Genomic DNA, 20,266 nt, shown 5'->3' with positions numbered 1-20,266 from the left:
GCCAGGATGAGAAAGGACCTCGGCCATGTTCAAGGCCAACAAAATAAGGAAGAAAGGCTGTGGACAACATACAGGAGATGATTGTGATGAAGAGGACAACCTGAATATGTCCCACTACTTCAGAGCCCCGTACAAAGCAGAAACATTGGGTTATAAACCGAGCACTTCTTGACCAGTTGTTCAGGTCTCAGCTTTGGTATATAAAATACTCATCATCTATGGCAGGTATGCTCTATTGCAGCTTAGGAGTGGCTCTGGGATATAAACGGGGTAGTGACTGGTCAGTGCTAGTAAACTCTACAAGAGGAGGGGCATTTCACTAAACATGGCTGCAGAGGGTTGACCGGAAAGTGGACACACAGTAGCTGTGGGATCTTCCTGGCAGTGTGAAGGCAGGACCAGACCTGGGCGAGTGAACCCTTGACATAGCCTTAGGCACACCATCTAAGGGAACACTAACACCTCAGGAAGATAAAGTTTAATATCCCATTTAGAAATCAACATTAACCCTCAAATATGAAACAAACGACAAATCCTTTAAAGACAGGATCTAACTGTATATCTTGGTCTCACTTCAGTCCTGATCTCAGATAAGAGACTCACTGTGGAAATAGGGCAGGCAAGATGAGATTGTAAATCTGAAAGCCAAGCAGGTCTACCAACGCAGTGGAGACCCGAGGTGTCTGAGTTTATTTAGATATGAAGGGAAAAGCCCCTTTCATATGGATTCACACAGAGCCACGCCAGCTAGGGTGTCCAAATTCACTGCTACCCGAATATGGGGTCTATAATCCATTGGAGAGAAGAGAGGGCTGGGCAGGTGGGGAGACAGGACACTGAGGGGCAGAGAACACTGGGAAAATCCCTCTGACAAGAACATCCCCGGGGAATGGGCTGGCAAGTTGAGACCCATCTGGGAGAAGCAACCATTACAAATAACAAATAACAATGCCATTGAAAGGCCCATGTTTCAGGGATGAGGTCCTGCCCTTTTTCAACAGACGGAGAAGAGAAATGCTAAACTGCAAATTTCAGGTAAGACAGACTTGGGCATCTGAATAACCAAGCCTCCCCCAAGGGCTACGACACACAGAAGAGGGTGACACAGTGATGTGCCAAAAGATAAATATTGTTGAAAGATGTGCCACCTCAAGGGGGCTTAGGCTTGGTGCTCCCTGCTAGGTAAGGCTACCACTGGGCCTGAAAGCTACCATTAAAGCTCCCATTAGTTTGGTCTGTGATATAACCAAACTTCAATGCAAACTTTCAGGTCTGTTTTATCATTGGGTCAGAAAAGTAGAACCACAGTGGAATCATTGACCGTGGGTGGCAGTCTGACCTGGTCAGAAGTATTTTACAAAGTCAGTGCTGGGAAACACCCTGAACTGACTGTGTGTAAAACAAGGAAGACATGGAAATGGCGGTCCTAGTTGCGGGAGCCCACACAGGTTTCCTAGTGAGATCTGAGCTTGCTTTACCCAGCAGGGACGCATTTGGGGATGGCTTGATCATGTGTGCAAGGTCACCAGGTGTCTGGGATGGTCTGCACTTGGCTGTGCTGGGGGGAGGTCTTTTGCTCCACCCCTTGGCATTCCTTTAAAAGTCCTTTAGTAGGGGCAGAAGGGGCTGGTGGGTTTGGACCCAGGTCCTCCCGAGGCTATCCTGTGTTTTCTGTCTGTCTCTCTCCTCTATATTTCTATCTACATAATCCTCATTTCTCCCTGCTCAAGTGTAGAGGGAGCTGGTCTCCCTCACCTGACCTACAGCACAGCCTGCACTACAGATGGCCTCGGGAGAAAAGGGGCGCTGCAACCGCACCTGAATTGATAGATAGGGCCTATTTGATCGTCCCAAACTGCAGGTAGGACCTTGAGGTTCAAGGCGATGGAGGTAGGGAACAAAGGGTAGGAGAGTGCAAGCTCTGCCTGACAAATCAGGACCGCGAATGCTCATCTCCAGAGTCAAAAGCAAAGCTAAATGAATGGCAGGCAGTAGGACGAAAATGACTGTCCACTCACCAATTTAAGGTGAGTCCAGAGGACAAGTTCATTGTACCTTCCTGCACAGGCAGTGTCTCCTGATGGCTCCTTAACTCCCACTAGGGGCTCCCCCCGCAAAATATGCACTATGTATTCACCAACATTTCAGTCGTGCATATTCATTTGCATGCAGGCTTGTATGAGAAGTCTTTAAAGGCAGTCGCCTAAGCAGGGGAAGGTACTACCACACAGGTCCCTCAAGCGCTCAGCATGCTTCGGATTGGTGCTCTCATTACTAATGTGCACAAATGATCAAAGCCATATTAGTAATTATTTACCGGAATGGTCATCTACTTAGCAAGAGTGAAGAAAGGAAGACCAAAGCATAGCACAGCCCAAGTGTTGGGCATCGGAATGAATCCCTCTGACCCCATCCAAAACAAGTTTTTAGAGATGCTGCCCTCAAAAATCAGCCATCAATCAGTCAATCAATAAAAGCAAAACAACAGCAAAAAGAGAAGAGCAGAGGGCCTGGCCGATGAATCAATTTCCACGTGAAAGAACTGACTCACAACAAGGAATCCGAGTTGATGAGTCTCTGTCATATCTCATCGTACCTCGTCCCTAATAACAACATGGTGTAGTTATTCATGCTGCTATCGATTCCACAGCTTCTCTTTGCTCTAATTATGGCTTCCTCCTGCGTTCTCTAAGAGGCTCTGAGAGGCTCCCACTGCTATGACTCACAGGCCTCCCAAAGCCTCCTTACACAAGTAAGAACGACTGATAAATTCATGTTGTGGAAAAGGGTAGCTGTGTTTGTCTCGTCTTTCCTTCTAGAATTGAAAGTCCCTGACAGGAGCTAGCTGACAGGCCTGCTCACATAGCTCAGTGCCTGACGAAACAACGTTGGACAGACTTTGCTGTGCACCTAACATACAGTAATGCACATTCTGCTGTCTACAAAGATGATGTTGCAGTTCTCTGTCACCAGGATAAATACTTTGAATTATATTCTAGATAATGGTGGTTCTAGGTAAGGACTCCTGTAGACATAGCCAACCCATAATTCTTCCTCCGGAGCCCGTCCTACAAGTTCTGTCAACATCTCCTAGGGGACGGTCAGCTGCCTATGAAATGAAGGTAAACAGCACTGGCCAAAAGAGGACCAAGGGCATGTCCCTAGCACCAACAGAATGATGTTGTCTCCAACTCATGGGCCCCCCCAACATGTGACAAAAATACCAGTTATCTTTTATTATTTTTATTACAATTTATTTATGTGGTTGTTGTTGTTGGTGGTGTTTGTGGTGGTGTTTGTATGTGTGTGTGTATGCATATGTGTATGAATGTGTGTACATGTATGTGCCACAATACATGGATGAAGGTAAGGGGACATTTTTTTTTTTTTGGTTTTTCGAGACAGGGTTTCTCTGTGTAGCTTTGCACCTTTCCTGGATCTTGCTCTGTAGACCAGGCTGGCCTAGAACTCACAAAGATCCGCCTGGCTCTGCCTCCCAAGTGCTGGGATTAAAGGCGTGTGCCACCACGGTAAAGGGACATCTTTGTAAGGCTGGCCCTCTCCTTCCACATGTGGATCCTTAAGATCCAACTCAGGCCCTCAGGCAAGTGTCCTTATCCGCTGAGGCACCTCAGGGGGCTGCCAGCCGCCTGTGGACAGAGCGGACTAGACCTCTACTCTACACCATTGTTATCCGCCATCCCTGCCCAGGAGGCTGAACCCCCATCACAGACCCAGACCCCCAGAAGCCTCATTTTCACATTAAGTAATACTTTGGTTTGGGAAAAAAAAAAAAACCTGCTGAAGAGTGGTCAAGATGATTTTTTAATTTTTAATTTTTATTTTTTGCTTATATCATTAAGAAAAATTTAAGATTCTGTTTTCACATATTTTAAATTTGAGATTTTTTCCAATATAATTTTAATCACAAAGGCGATGATAGTTGCTGCATTTTGGAATTATTTAAAATTCCATTTAAGACATATCTTTTAAATGTATCTAGTGAACTCTAATTAAGAACCACAGCAACCTGAAAACTACTTTAATCCACCAAAAACACGAGAACAAACCCAGCTTTAACAATAAGAAAAACTGCATTGTTCTCTTTCTCTCCTTGAACTCTCATTTCTATCTACTCCCCCCCCCCTGCAGAATTTTTTTCTAAATATAATATGACTTAATGCTTGAAAGGCTTTTATGAATCTCCATATTATGCTTTTTGTAACAAAGTATACATAAAATGATGTTTTTAAAAACGTCCTGGGACTGCAGAGCTTAAAAGTGTTCGATTTCCTTTCACTTTGAGCTATCATTACTAATGCACACAATTGATCCAAAGAACATTAACAATTATTTATAAGAATGCTAATATGTTAACAGGGAAAGAGCAGTTTCATTGGAAATACATTTCTAACGAAACGGATAGGATTTGTTGATTCCTTCAATGAGTCCATTTATCTATGGATGGGTATTTACCTACTGTTTATGATAAAGCCTGGCTTAGCATCAATTCTATGTCTGTGTTATTTAGTAGATGAAACAATAAGAAACCTTGCCTGTTTATGTCTACATGAAATGAAGGGGACTTAGCAAAAGATATTTTCATCTATCATCTTATAGCTGGATTAGGTCTCCTTCAAGTTTGCTGAAAACCATGACGTCAAATTACTCAAGTTGTGCAATGTTTCCTGTTCTTATCATCATTTCCTGTACCGAAGGACCTGGTATCGTCACAGTTCTTTGTGTTGGGATGATGGCTTCCCAATCCACCAGAGCAGACCCAGGATGGCAACAGCTTTGCCCTTTTCCTTTGTCAAGTAGGAGAGTGGCCATGAAAGGTGAGATGGAAAAGCTAGTGTGGCAAAGTCAGTATTGAGCAAATCAGTTTCCAGAAAGGGTCCACACGGGGGTTGTGAAGCAGGAGAAGACCTCTCCGAACTAGCATGTCTTTGTAGTTCTTACAAGGCCTTCTGGGACAGCTCTCTGCTAGTCATGTGTGTTGCTGTCATTCTGTCTATTTGCAAATTTTATACAACTTCAATTAACATGGGAGTCCCTACAACATGTCAGTCTGGAGCAGATACGATAGCAGAAGTAATGCATTGCTTTAAAGACAGAAGCATAATTCTTGTTCTATCTACTTAATGGAAATTCCTAGTAAATCACTGTGACATGACAATGTAGAAAACACACTCTACAAATGATTGTAAGTTCAGTATTTCTCATAGTATCACAGGGAAACCCAGAAATAGTCAAGTGTTTTCATAATAGAAAAACTGCTAAATAAATTAAGTTACAGCTGTGTGATTAAAAATGCAGTATTTTAATTTGAAGGAAACATTGGTTTAGGAAACATTCCATATAGTAGGAAGTAAAAAACAAGCAGAAAACTAAGTTGTAAGAAAAGTGTCAATTCGTTTGTATGTTCTACATGTATGTGCAAAAGATTTAAGAAAAATCTATCAAACTGGCTTTAGTCATTATCCTTATGTGTATGATTATGAACAATACTCTTTTTTTATTCTTTCTTCCTTTCCCTATTTTCTACACAGGACATGCATTTCTCTCACAATGAGAAAGAAGAAAAACTGTACATGGAAAGGCCAGGAAGGCGTAGAAATAGGTTCATGTCTTAGAGCTGCTGCAAGTGACTTCAGATTCCCATCAGCAAGATGGCGTCCTGCCTGGGCTGGGAGGCACTTAGACGCACCCAGGCTGCGACTGACTGCATTTCCCAGAGAATGAACTGCTCTCTGTGCTTCCCTGGAAGGCTCTGTTCCCAGTCCACTCTCGGCATTAGCTCTGCCCATTTCTGCCCTTGCCCACGTTCATCCTTCTGCTCACTGACTTTCCTGGAATCCCTAATTTCATTCACCGCCTCACTCCACACCCAGATGGAAATGGACCAGGTCCCCATGAAATATCCCACTTTGTGTGCACAAAACAAACCAACAGCACAAGATGAAAATTATTCAGCACACGAAATACTGTAAATCAGTGGTTCTCAACCTTGTTATTGCTATGATGACCCTTTAATACAGTTCCTCATGTTTGGTAATCCCCAACCATAAAATTATTTTTGGTGGTTCCTCAAAACTGTAATTTTGCCACTTTTATGAATTGTAAAGTATATATCTGTGTTTTCCGATGGTCTAGGTGACCTCTGTGAAAGAGTTGTTTGACCCATGGGGTCGTGACCCATAGGTTGAGAACTGCTGCCATAAACCAAGGCAATTTGGCCTTTAGGAAAACATGGAAGGCAAGTTTTGTTCCTGACACATTACAGTTGCTATCTCTTACCTCAGCAAGTGGGGAGGGATCTTCACAATGGTGTCCAGGCCACTCAGGGTTTCTGTAAAAGAAGATTGTAGAGTTACAAGTAAATATTCAAAGACTGCGATTAATACCTAAATTCTCAAATCTCCATACTCGCTGAACTCACTGGTGGCTGTGTTCCCCCTTAGAAAATAGAAACTAGCCACTTCTCAGTCATCTTTATTTTAAAATCCTTTCCCATGATGTGTCTCACTTTATTATTGGAAAAGAGAAGGTTAAAAATCAGACCGCATTTTTCCACAAGTGACAGGAATGACTAGCTGAATCCCTAACCTTAGCCAGAATGCCAACTCAATGTACCTACTACCATTGACCAAGATGCTACATTCTCCCAATCAGAAAATAAAAGCCATTTGGTTGAAACATTTTAGTCTCTCAATAAATGAATTCATACCAGCAAAGACTTTTAAGTTCACAAGGCACCTTACAGGACATGTGGTAATTTATTTAGTAGCTTTCCTATTATTGAAACACATGGCCCTTTCTGGGTCTTCCTTTGATATTATGAGACATACGGGACTTGCATTTGTTTGTAGAGTGTGCTTTCTACGTTATCAGGACATGGTGACTTATTGGGAATTTTTGTTCAAGTAGACAGAACAAGAATTATGTTTTTGTCTTTAAAACAAATCCATTTCTTCTTCTACCATACCTGCTCCAGACTTACATGTTGTCGGGACGCCTGCGTTAATCGCACACATTTGTGACATGGTGGATTGAACCACCCATTTAACCACATGACAGGTAAGGGCTGTGATGAGGAGGCTCACCCTCAGATCTCATTAATCAAGCCTAACGCTTGGCACTTGGCCACTGTTTGTGGATAAATCATACTACCGCCGACTCTAACCGTACTGACGATAAAGAGCTAATTATCATGCCCCTGCTCCAAACCGTTTTACTTCAGTTGCTCCGACTTGTCTCCAGGTGATCGGCTCCACCACTTAGAGTTCCGCTAGCTTGGTCAACTTGAACTACTCCCCTTGGGAAAGGACAGACAGCCCCTCCACCCCGCTAAGAGATCAGAGAGAACAAGAAACCAGAGATGTCCCTGAGACTCGGGACTAACAGGACACAGCAGGACAGAATCAGGCCTGTTGGAGACAATGGAGCAAAAATAGTGGATTTGAGAAAGATGACTCATCAGCAAAACCAGAAAGTCGAGCTGAGCAGGGTCAGTGGTGCCTAGGCCATGAGGCCCTGCTCTGCGATGAGGCCGGAGGATGGAGGTCAGAGCCCAGGATGGGACAGGGTGACAAGAAAATGAAGCCATGAGATGCAGGTCCCAGAGGCAGCCCAAAGGGCCACCCAGGTTAGCAAAGGCCAGCCATTAGTGTGACAGGGAGCAGTGCTGATGGAGAGTCAATGCTGCCGGTGAAGGAGAAAAAACGACATTAGATGAACAAGTGCTCTCCAGAGTCAGGGCTGTATCTCCAGCTCAGGGCTGAATACTGCCCCATCCACAGAGGCTGAGTGAGCGGAAAGAGAGAACAGGGAAATTGCTCTGTGGGAGAGTGCTTGCCCAGCATGGAAGACTCTGGGTTCGATCCCCAGCACCACCTCTTGAGAACAAAAGGTGGAAAGAGGGAAAAGGCAGCCACACCGCTGGCTGCCATGAGCGGAGACCCCCCTCCATGGAAGTGGGACAAGGGTGGAATTCAAGTCAGTTGTCCAAAGGACAAAGCAGCCAAGGCCTGAAATATGCAGAACTGTCTTTTCCCGGGACTGCTCTGTAGGACTGGACAGAGTAGCAGAGCAGAGAGGAATAAATACCACAGAAGCACTAAGAGAGCAGAGAGAACCGCCTGCTCTCTCTGGCTCCACACTAGTTTGTGGGATGGAAGAAGTCACCCGGGTCCAGGCTGCTGTCCCCTCATCTCCAGATTTTTATTTTTATTTTTATTTTTTATTTTTTTTGTCTTTTCCTTTTTGGTCCTGGGATTGAGTGAGTCCAGGGCCTTTATCCAAGTGAGGCAAGTGTTCTGCCACTGACATACACCCAGTTTCCCCATCTGTAAAGGGAGGTGACTAACATCTGCATTCTTAGGATGAGCTAATGAGATCAGCCATTAAAAGCCTGGCCTTGGCCTTAGATGTCAGGGACAGCTCCTGTCTGCTTGATAGACTCACCGAATGTCAGGACATGTGATGGTTTGGAGACCCAGTGGTTTGGAGACCCAGGGGTGAGAATGGAGATGGTTGGAGAATTTGGAGATCATGCACTCCAGTTCCAAACTGTGGCAAAGGCCAGGAAGGAAGATGTAGGGCATTGGCTAAAGGGTGCAACAAGAGGCCCTCCCATGGATGGACATCAGGCCCTCTGTGGGAAGTGCTAAGACCGAGCATGACTGCAAGTTAGGAAAGAAGATGTTCCAAGAAGCCAGTATAATGAGCTCAAAAGACGTAAGACTTAGTTCACTGTGGTGGTGCACACCTGTAGTCCCAGCTATCGCCTCCATAGGCAGCAGGGTCCCTTAGGCCCAAGAGTTAGAGACCAATCTAGGTAGCCTAGGGAGATCGCAGCTTAAAAACATACCAGCAAAGAGACTTGATGAAGACTTAAAAGTTTAAATTAAGGCCAGTGAGATAACCCAACAGCAGGAAAAAGAAAACACACCTGCTACTAACTCTGGTGTCCTGAATTTGATTCCTGGGAGCCTACACAAAACAAATGAATAAAAATGTAATAAGAAGCCGGGCGGCGGCGGCGCACGCCTTTAATCCCAGCACTCGGGAGGCAGAGGCAGGCGGATCTCTGTGAGTTCCAGGCCAGCCTGGGCTACCAAGTGAGTTCCAGGAAAAGGCAAAAAGCTACACAGAGAAACCCTGTCTCAAAAAACCAAAAAAAAAAAAAAAAGAATTTAAAAAAAAAAAAAAGGAAAACACCCATTGGATGCCAGCCACTGCCGCTCTTCATGAGGTCACTGGTGTGACCTTCAAGGTGTTACCTTCCCTCGCCTGGTGACTGCAGCAGCCTTCCCCTTGTCCCTGCCGCTGGCTCAGCCCCTATCCTGAAGCATTAATCTAATTAATCTTTATCAATAAAAAATCGGGAGTCAGATATCGGGGTAAGAACCTGAAAGATCAGAGAAGCAGGGAGCAGCCGCCAGTCGCTTCCTACCTCTACCATTCCTCCATCCAGAAGGCTGAGATCCTCCCTCAGCCCCAACTTATTACTTCCTGTCTCCTCTCTGTCTCCGATCCTCCAAACCACTACGGTTAATTTTGGTCAGCTAGTCCCTGGCTCTACCCTCTGTCAAAACACATTCAAAATATGACACATTTCCCCCATTTTGGTCTAAATATAAAGGGAAGGTTTTAAATAACATAGTGTAACTATGTACAATAAGTACAATAACTGTATACAAATATATACAGATAAGAATTACATTAACAACGTCTAGTCTATTTGCATTTCTGACTTGTGTATAGTCTATACTTGTATTAATACAGATATGTATGTTATCTTTAAAAGTTTGTGTATTTTCAGAGCAAGGAAACCAGACACCAATAAAAACTGGATGGCCCAGGTGATCCAACATCCAGAACAGCTTCAAAGTTGCTGACTGAGATGATGCAGCCTCACAGAATACTCCAGTCAGGACTTGACCATAATCCTGAATTTTCTTAGGGTCCCCCAAAGATTACCAATGCCCCTAATCAACAGGAAGCAGTCTAGAGAACTATGTTCACGTTCCCCAAAAAAGGATTATAGATGTTTGTCTTTGTTTAGGGGGAATAGTTGCAAATTATGATTGGTCATGGTAAAAATAAATAAATAAATAAAATAAAACCAAGGGAGTTAGATTCAAAGATCTCTTTCTAAAAGAAAAAAGGGGTATAGGATATAGAAATGACAGAATAAAAAGTAGATTATTGAACCTACTTTAATCCAAAAAACAACTATTAATCTTAAATATTTTACATTGGAATGGATTTTAGTTTATTGATACAAATTTAAAGTTAATTTTGTTATACTGTATGTAATATTTCTACTTTTGTTTAAGTTATTGTGTTTATACAGCTGATTTAAAATGTAACATATAATTAAAAATACAGGTTAGTAGTCAAACTTATAGTCATATTAGGTATGTTTTCAAGGCTATACACAGATATATTTAGATAGATGGATGGTCTTCAAACACTTCAAAGACCTACAGAATATGGCATTTAATATGTTTAATAATCTAAGGCTTTTTATGACAGTGAGACATGTCTTCTCCTGGCAGCAGCAATCTACTTCAGAGAAGATGATGGGCATGGAAGAAACTCCATATGGAGTTTGTTTTCTTTATGTCAAAAGCTAACCGTGCAGGCAAAGAAACTGCCCTTGCCTCAATTGCTGACCATTATTGCCCAAACTGGACCATCAGAACACAAAAGAAAGTTCCTACCAAATTTTGCCATGACAAGGTAGGACAGTCCTTCAAAATTTCCTGCTTCTGAGAAAAGTCTGTCAGCTATCCTAGACCTATGGGCCAAAGATGGATGCCCCAATGTTATAGAAGAGCTCTGGGTTACTGTCTAGGCAGCCTAATGTCCCTGCTGTTAGGTAATATTTCATTCACCCTTTTGGGGTCTTTGACAGAGTTGAAAACTAGATAGTCATAGTTTCATAGATAAACTGAATATGAAATTTTAGGCTCACCAAGATAGGTTAGATAATTGAGTATTTTCTCTAATTTTGTCAAATACAAATGGACTGGATACTGTTATTGTAATTCTTAATAACTGTTTTGTTGTATATAATCTTACTACAATAAAGTTCCTTTTAATTAGACAAAAAGAGGGAAATGCTGTGGAATAATCCTTCTGTACACTGTGAATATGTATTGCTCTCCTTGTTTAATAAAAAGCTGACAGGCCAGTAGCCAGGCAGGAAGTTAGGCGGGAAAGCCATACTGTTAAGCTCAATCCACATGAGTTTGTTTAATGGGTAATTGGGATTTATTAAAATATAAATTGTGGAAATACATTCATGGATACAGAACTGAGTAAACAGCTGAAGTTGTTCTCTGCTCTGTCCAATAGTGAATGCATCTGGCTGTCCAGTGTCTAGTCATGCCAAGGAGAGGCACATTACCCCTCCCTCTTTCCTTTTAAGAGGTCACATACCCAGGCAGGAGGTCACATATGCAGGCAAGAAGCACCGCTTCTATCAAGCTAGGTAGCCCAAGGACTTTGGCTGAGCACCAATACCCACTATACCAAACTGAGAATGATGGAAAGAAGGAGGGAAGAGTTAGGGTAGTCACCAGGAGCCTCAGAGGGAGCAGGACATGCTAGAGGACAGGTAAAGCCATGAGCCATGTAGCAGAATTTAGATTAATAGAAATGGGTTAATTTAAGTTGTAAGAGTTTTTAGTAATAAGCCTGAGCTATCGGCCAAGCATTTATAAGTAATATAAGTCTCAGTGTGGTATTTTGGAAGCAGATGCTGGGAGGGAAAAACTCAGCCTACCCTATTCTGTGTTCTCTTCTCAACATGGCAGATGAAAGGCACACCCCAGTCAGAGTCTTCTTACCTCCAAATGGCTCTTCACCTAATTTTAAATAAAAGCTAATCCTCAGTGTGTCCAACAAAGACCTCCATGAGCTCTACTACTTCCTCCCACCATTGATTCCTGGGTTCCCCCCAGCCTCTTCACAACCTTCCTCACAATCTCCCTTTCAAGACAGGCTCCCCTACACATTCTATTGAGAGGGCAGCTCCATTTTCCCTCCAAGGGCTTCCTATCTCAGTTACTACTTTATGTTTTCTAGTAGGTTTTGTCACTATCTGAGTTGGCATACATGTTTTTCCTTATCTTGCTCACTTGGCTTTCATCACTCCAACTGTCCATGAACACCACACTGGACCTTTTTCGCCTGTTTTGCTCACTATGGTAGCAGCACTGAGAACAGCACCTGGCACACTGTAGGTGCTTACTATGTATTTGTTGAGTTAATAAAGTAATGGGGAAGACGGCATGTATCAGTCACTGAAAGAAGCTCGGTAGGGCTGAAGTTCAGTGTCAGAGGGAGGGTGCTACAGGATGGGGCTGCCAGACAAGTAGAGGCAGCCCGCATGAGACCTAGCAGAACACACTGAGGGCTCTGTTTCACACTAATGAGTGCTAGTCAGCTCTTCAGCCTATTCATCTGACATGGAATGAGCAGATTAGGGTTCCCAGGTGGTACTGCTTGGACAATAGTTTAAAAACATCTAGAAGTAACAAGGCAGAGCACATAGGATACTACTTTAGGCCAGGACAATGGGCAATAGAGGGAGAGAGATGTGGACAGTCTGGAGATTCAGCTAGGAAGTAAACAGAAGCAGAACTTAGAGCAGGTTGGATCACAAAGTACATTAACATATCTGGGATAACTCTCAGTTCCAGGTCAAGCAACTGGACAAGTGATAGTACTCACTGAATACCTAGGAAGTTCACAGGGTCACTCGGGGTCATACTAACTTCAAGCACCTTTATGTCACTCAAGAAGAGATATTGAAGTAATTCATTACATTGGGCCTGGGATGTGAGGGACCAGGAACACGAGAACTGGATGAGTCCGACTCCTGTTGACCCAACGTAACTCAAGAACCATAGTTTCACAGGAAGTGGCTGCAGCAAGACATCTGGTGTCTCTGGTGGAAGTCAAGTTAGATCGGAGTGGGGCAGAATGGGGAGCAAAGATGTGGGCACAGTCACTAAAGACATTCTAATAAGTCTGACAGTGGAAGGCTACCTTGGGAGAGCCTGTAGCTGGAAGGGAAGGAGGTAAAGGAATGGTGGTGAGGTAGATGGTCCTTTGCCTCATTGGGGTTCCCGCCTCTAATTTCATTTCCTTTTCTCTTTATATCTCCCAGATACATTCCTCATAAGTCCTGTGTTGTATGCAAAAACAGTTAAAGGGATTATAAAATGGGGGCCTGGTGCTTCCCAGGTATAATTCCCAGCCACCTCCTTTTCATTTTCTGGGCCAGTCCCAGCCTGGGGAGTTGTCAGTTCTGAGGGAAAACTCTGTTCTTGCAGGTTCCCCTGAGCTCTTCCAAACCCACTCACGCTTTTCTACTCAGAGCATCACCAAGAGTCCGGATAGCATAGAGCAAGGGGAAAATGCATAACTAACCCTTGCTACTTACTCTGCAACTATCAAGAACACTAACTTTTAGAGACGTTATGACAAACAAGAAAATGTTTTTAAGTTTAAAAAAAAATATTAAAGGAGCTGGTAAGATGATTCAGTGGGTGAACGCACTTACTACCAAGCCTGGCAATGTGAGTTCAGTTCCCAGAACCAGCGTTGTAGAAGGTCTGACCTCTACATGCATGCTCTTGCATCCACCCCCACACAAACAAATGTTCAAAAGTTAAATGAATTAAAGAAAATTCTTACGTTTGAAAATAGATGTGCGGTATGATTCCCTTTGCAAAAGGGGTAGCTTTTAAATGTAACATGGGGCTACCACTGGGTGGTGAGATAACAAATAATTATTTTTTTCTTTATACTGTTGTAATGTTTTGCAATATTCTAAACCTAACATATGACTCTTACGAATTAAGGATGAGTAATATTTGAAAGCACAGTAGTTAGCAAGAGTTTTTTTTATGTATTGAAAGCTGTGTCCTCAAACTACAGGCGCAGAAACCACCAAAGTTCCAACCCGCCATGCTTGTGCTCACAGAGGCCAGTACTCTGCCGGACCTTTAATGTCATAATTGACCAGTATCCACTCTCCTCCTTCCTCAGCAGCACTCTTAATTTTGCTCTAAGGAAACCATCTTTCCTTTGTCCTGGGATTCAGTTGTTTCCACAGTGTGGGTCTAATCCCGTTATCTCAGTGTCTTCCTTGGGTAGAACATAGGTTCAGGCATAGTCACATGACTCATCAGGACATAGGGAGAATCCAGGAAGCCAAGGGCCGTGTAGGTGTGACTGGAAGAGCCTTATGGTCTAAATGTGGTGACGACCTGTCCCTCCAGAGTTGGTATAAGGAAAGGAATCCTGAGATGGTGAAAATGGTATGTGCCTCTTCTCTCCTTAGAGCGGTGGTTCTCTACCTTCCTAATGCTGTGACCCTTTAATACAGTTCCTCATGTTGTGCTGACCCCCCAACCATAAAGTTATTTTTGTTACTACTTCATAACTATAATTTTGCTACTGTTATGAATTGTAATATAAATATCCATTTTTTAATGGTCCAAAGGGGTTGTGACCCACACATTGAGAACCACTGCCTTAGATGCTCTAGGTGCTGCTGTTGATCAAAGTGGGGGGCGGGGCGTCTCAGAAATAGAGAGCAGAAACTTCTAACAAGTGTTGCCTGGTTGTTGTCTCCATCAGAAAGAGAATTTAGAGATGTCACAAAATAAGGAATTGGGGAGAAGGTTTTGGCAGATGGAAGAGTGGCGGCCTCTGAGTTACACCCCAATTTTAGGTAGCTGAACTTTAAAGAAGGGGAGTTATTCACAGAGGATGGATAGAGGGACTGGCTTTCCCACAGAGGAGGCTTTTCTCCCCCTTTCTGTCCTCATCTGGAGTGTTGAGGTTGAAGCAGACATTTCTGCCAGACTAATGCCATGGAGATGCCGTCACAAGGAAGCCAAGGGAAGTTAGCACAGGTCTGGGTTAGCCATGGTGTCCCAGCTGGTTTTTCACTGTTTGAGCAGTCACATAATGTCCTGTCCTGCTGCAACATAGCTCTGTGATTGCATCAGCGTCTAGCCTCACTGCCCCCCCCCCATCCTACCTGGCTTACCTTATTACTATAGAGATGACCTTTCTCTCTTGAGATGACTGCTGTCCCATCAGTTTAATCTCCGTTGCTATGGTAAGTACCACAAGCAAAAGCAACTTGGAGAGGAAAGGGTTTATTTCAGCTTACAGGCTACAGACCTTCACTGAAGGGAGTCGGAGCAAGAGCCTGAAGCAGACACCACAAGGGAAAGTTGCTTTTGGGGGTTGTTGAAGCCGCATATTCAGCTGCCTTTCTTATATAGCTTTATGTCCCACCTGCCTAGGGATGGTGCTGCTCACAGTGGCCTGGATCTCCTGATACCAATTAGCAATTAAGAAAATGCCTCACCAGGCAGTGGTGTCGCACGCCTTTAATCCCAGCACTTGGGAAGCAGAGGCAGGCGGATCTCTGTGAGTTCGAGGCCAGCTCTACAGAGCGAGATCCAGAACAGGCACCAAAACTACACAGAGAAACCCTGTCTTGAAAAAAAAAGAAAGAAAGAAAAGAAAATGCCTCATGACCATAGTCACAGGCCAGTATCATAGTATGATTAAGGCAATTCTTCAGTTGAGGCCCTTTCTTCCCAGGTGACTCTAGGTTTATGTCAAATTCACAGCTGAAACTAAGTTCAATACCATGCTCCCCACGACAGTCTGAGTAGAGATTACCCCCCCCCCCTCCTAAGAGACCCTAAGTAGGGGTGAGGATGAAACCAATCTCCCAAACCATCTACGTGGGGGATGACCCCACTCTCCCAAGATGGTCTAAGTTTATGGACACCCAAAGTCCACATAGAGCATGGCAACCAACTCCCAAAGATGAAGACAAGGTCCTTAAAACTGTATAATTTCAGATCAACCCAAACCCACAGCTATTCTTTTAAGGGACATTTAATGGCTAGAGCAAGTAAGTTGTGTGGCGCTGGTCAGCTTTAACTTGTCTGTCTTCGCACTCAACGTATTTCCCAATTATCCTTCCCTCATAGCTCTACACATTCCAACTCCAAAGTAGTAAGTGCTCTAAAAGGGCAGGGCTCCGAGCCAGCAGAGTAAATGATTCTACCGAGGCAGGCCGTGAAAGCTTCCTGTGTGAGCAGGGCCTGGGAGCATCTGGAAAAGGAATTCCTGACAGAGGCTATCAGGCAAAAAAGTTAAAATAAAATAAAAACTGCTCTGCATGGTGTCATCAAGAAAGCACCAAAGCAAACTGCCACCAGGCCCCCAGAACTCTTGGTGGGGCAATAAGCCAGGGAACTGGCCTAGATTCTTAAGTACATTCTTAGAAATTTGCATGTTAATCTATTTAAAAAAAATATGAGGGCTGAACAGTGACAAATGTCTTCTCATAAAAACCTTGACTTGGCAGTGGGAAATGGAGAAACGTAGATAGACAACAAAAAACTACCTCCCATGCCTTTGTTTATACTGCATATCCCATTCCCTTCAACAAACTCTGGTTTATGGAACGCTTCACTACAGGGGAGGTCTGGAACGTTCACTTAAAAAAACAACAGAAAACAAAAACAAAGAACTCCCAGCTTACGTGTTCTTCCGATGAGATCGCCACCATCTCCCCTTCCTCCCATGTCCAGACCCTATTCTTTGGCCTGTTTTCCAGCTCCGGTTATTCCCATGTACACAGGAATGCTCCGTGCTATTATTTAACTGTCACAGCCTTGTCTCTCCTCTTGCTAATTATAGAATAATCAGTACACGACAAAAGGGACCACATCTTTTTCTTACCGTCAAGGTGCATGCAGAGCTCGACCCAGAAAATCTACCTGTCCTCAGCTCTGGGCTTCCCTAGTAGCTACAAGGGCTAAACAACACGGGTTTAAAGTCAAGGTGTTGAATATCAAATATCCAACTTATTAAAAACACTGGCTTACTCTTCACCTCCGTGTTTATCTCAGTCAGTTTCATTTACAGCAAACTGATCATGGACACTAGAATGGCATGTTTCATGCACGGTCAGGCCCTGCTTTATTATGTTACCCAGCCATCTGTGACCCTTCATTAGAGAGGCAATTGGGAATCCAGTTTGGAAGCACTGCTGAACGACAATGGCCACGCTGAAACCGTACTGTGGCTTTAAGAGCCTTGCCGCCCTCAGACAGCTAGTCCATTTTCATTTAGCAGTAATCTAAAATGGCCAAGCATTAGTTCTACCTACAAGATAAACTCCGTGGGCAATAATTGAGACAATTTAGTCACTATGCAGAGATTAAACAAAGGATGCTGTTGCTGTGATTGGCTGCACACACACACACACAACACACACACCCCACATACGCAAGTGAATTAAGACCTTCCATCAGGATAGCATAACCTGAAACACTATGCAAATTCTGCCTTTGGTGAAACACCAACTAAAGCCACTTCTGTGTCTTTTTTTTCAGGTTGCACACAGCACAGGATCATGACAAGCACCGACTGGATTTTATTTCAAGGGAAGGGGCTCTGTTTTTTAATGGACTGGTTACCAAGGCGTCACAAGCAAGGGACTCACAGAGCTGTCCTGGTTCCTTTTAGGCCTTTCCTTTTTTAAAAGCGTTTCTGTTACCCCAAGAATGCTCTGGCTGTCTGTTGCAGTTCCATCCCCATCATTGGGTGCCTGGGTCTTGCCTAATTGATATGTCATTCCGTTTATTTTCTACTGGTGAGGTCTGCAGCCTACATGATGGGGAAATGCTCATTTGCTACCGGGAACTTCCTTCAATTTTAGCACAGCTCAACAACTAAAAGCCCACCTGTCTGAGGGGCAGGTCAATAACAGAACTACAGGAGTAACCCAATTCCTCCGACTGTTCCTCCAGGCTGTTATTTTCCACGCACAATAGCCGTAAAAGCGAATACTTAGCAAGGTGGTCTCTCTCGGAAAAATCGAATTAAACAAGCCTTCCTTCCTGGTTTCACTCACGAACGTTTGAGAAGAGAGCTGTTGCTTTAATTAACCCCCTTCTTCCTTCCAGACGCCTGGGCACCAGGGCCCTGATTTCATGCAAGCTGGGAATCCTCACTTGGCCATGGGGAACCTGTGTCCACCGGTGCTGGGGACCCAGAAGGGGGACGCCTCCTACCAAACGCAACGGTTCCCATTTGAGGTTTGGGAGGAGGTAAGGAGACCAGAACGGGGACAGCTGGATGCCCAAGATTTTCATATCCTGCATATTCTCGGAGGCAACTCTCGCAATTGCGCGACGGGCATCCATAACCCATACTGGGTGACAGTCCCTCCCTCCCAGGGGCCGCGTGGAGCCGGTGGTGAGATCCGGGGAGCAGGTGTCCCCGCGCACCGCCCTCGCTTACCCAAGGCCCAGGTGCAGCTCTCCTTGATGGCTTTGTGTTTGCTCCCGGACGCGTCCCTCTGCAGCTTCCTCAAGATCTCTTCCATCTTGGCCTTCCCAGAGCCGGGCCACCCGACCCGGAGAGCGTGCGGAGGACGCGCCTAGGCGGCCGCTGCGCTCGTCCCCATCGCGCTCCGCGGCCACTGATGAATCACGCCGCTTCCACGCCGCGGGGCCACGTCAGCCCCGCCGCCACGCCCGTAGCCACGCCCGCCGGGTCAGGTGCGCTCCCGAGCCCCGGGACGCTGGAGGCTGGGGTCTCCTGTTTCGCGCCCAAGCGGACCTGGGGGACCCGGCTTCGTCCAAAGGTGGGGGTCAGCGGCTGGTTGCCGGCCGGGCTCCGCCCGAGGACGCCTCTGATCTACTGAGAGTGAGAGCCGTGGGCAGAGGGCAGAGGGGGGCCTGGGTGTTTGTACCCATCACCTGCCCGCCACGCCGGATCCCTGCATCCCGAGACCCGCTACACCCGGGGGTCCTGGAACCCAAACATTTACATTCACTAAATAGTAAGCAGCTGGTCCCCTCCCCGTGTCAGGCTGAGGCCATCCAGCGGGGACAATGCCATATGTCTGCCTGCAGGGAGCTTACTTGACAATGTATTAGACTCATACATTACACGCTAATACAAGTCTCTAATAATTAGAGATTTGGATGTGAGAATTAAATCATAAAAGGTTTAGAAGAGGATTAAAATGAGTACACTTATGTTAGTACACGGAGATTTCTACCACACCAGCTAAGGCAGAAATCGCAAACAAAAATCAATAGATGTAATTGACAACTTAAAACCTTTCGACAGCCCAGCAGTCAATCTGTGGGGCTGCCCTGGATGTTAGCAATGAACAGCCCCATAGTTAGGCGAGGGAACCAGGCCTCAGCTACTTCCCAGGCAACAAGAGTTGTATTCCACACACCCGGAATCCAAAGATATTTTTTAAAAAAACCTTCACCAGCAGGTGAATATAGAAAAATTAGAAGTTCGAGGTCATTCTCGGCTAGTCTGAGACCATCTTAGGTACATGAGACTTTTAAAAATAAATACTAAATAAATAAAATAAAAAAATCTCTCGTATTGGCTGAGTCGTTTCCCTCTGAAGCAAGGGGCACACCGGCCAGTGGCAGCTGAGGCCTGTTGGGTTTTGGTAGGCAGGGAAAGCCTGACCCGGGAACCACGGGAGCTAAGGCCTAAGGAAGCCAGAGGCTCTGTCTGCTATTTGAGTGACTTCAGGTGCTCCCCTGGTGGTAGGAGGGCCCTCTTCTGGCTGTTCGGGGAAATGAGGCCTGAAGGAAGGCAATGACGTTGCCTTGCGAGTGAGGAAGAGGTTAGAAGCGAATTCAGGTTTTATTAGAAATGTATTTGTAGTGAGAGGGATGCCGTCTGCAGAGAGGAGGTGCTGGCTGGGGGGAATGTGGGCAGGTTTCACAGCAATCTAGGATCAGTTGGGCTTTGGGTGGGTGGGAAGGGAGACGTTTGAGACAACGCGAAACGATCTGATGGCTGAATAGAAAAGGAACGGCATGCCATGCTTAAGGGAGGGCATTGAGATTCCTTCGGGAAATGAGAAGACGACAATGCCCCCATCTTGTAAGGTAGAGAAGGCAGTGGCGGAGGGGCTCGGAAGAGGGAATAGACAAGCTCCGATTTAACTCTGATTGAAACGATGATGACACGTCTGTGGAGTATTTTACCTAAGGGCAGGAACTTCTCTTCAGTATAGCGAGTGCTTGCTGTCAGAGGCCAGAGAGGGAGCTGCAGGACCCGAGATAAGGGGCAGGGAGCGTGAGGAGGAGGAGGAGGAGGAGGAGGAGGAGGAGGAGGAGGAGGAGGAGGAGGAGGAGGAGGAGGAGGAGGAGGAGGAGGA

At 45.1% G+C, this 20,266-nt stretch overlaps 1 protein-coding gene across 2 annotated transcripts in view; it reads right to left on the bottom strand.

Annotated features, from left to right (window-relative positions):
* Arfgef3 (ARFGEF family member 3) overlaps positions 1-18,557 on the bottom strand; it is a 161,229-nt gene extending 142,672 nt beyond the window's left edge. The window contains exons 1-2 of one of the 2 annotated variants that reach the window (XM_006986096.4): positions 18,367-18,557; positions 6,301-6,352 (exon numbers count right to left, since the gene is read on the bottom strand). In XM_006986096.4, coding sequence (XP_006986158.1) covers positions 6,301-6,352; positions 18,367-18,451 — 137 coding nt within the window. In that variant the 5' untranslated portion in view covers positions 18,452-18,557. Of the gene's footprint in view, positions 1-6,300; positions 6,353-16,600; positions 16,659-18,366 lie in introns of those variants that run through there. The other variant, XM_042262236.2, reaches the window with a different exon arrangement.
* Positions 18,558-20,266: the final 1,709 nt, after the last annotated feature.

The sequence above is a fragment of the Peromyscus maniculatus genome, chromosome 16 (genome assembly GCF_049852395.1).
Source record: "Peromyscus maniculatus bairdii isolate BWxNUB_F1_BW_parent chromosome 16, HU_Pman_BW_mat_3.1, whole genome shotgun sequence".
NCBI lineage: Eukaryota > Metazoa > Chordata > Mammalia > Rodentia > Cricetidae > Peromyscus > Peromyscus maniculatus.
This window is presented reverse-complemented; position numbering and strand designations above follow the sequence as displayed.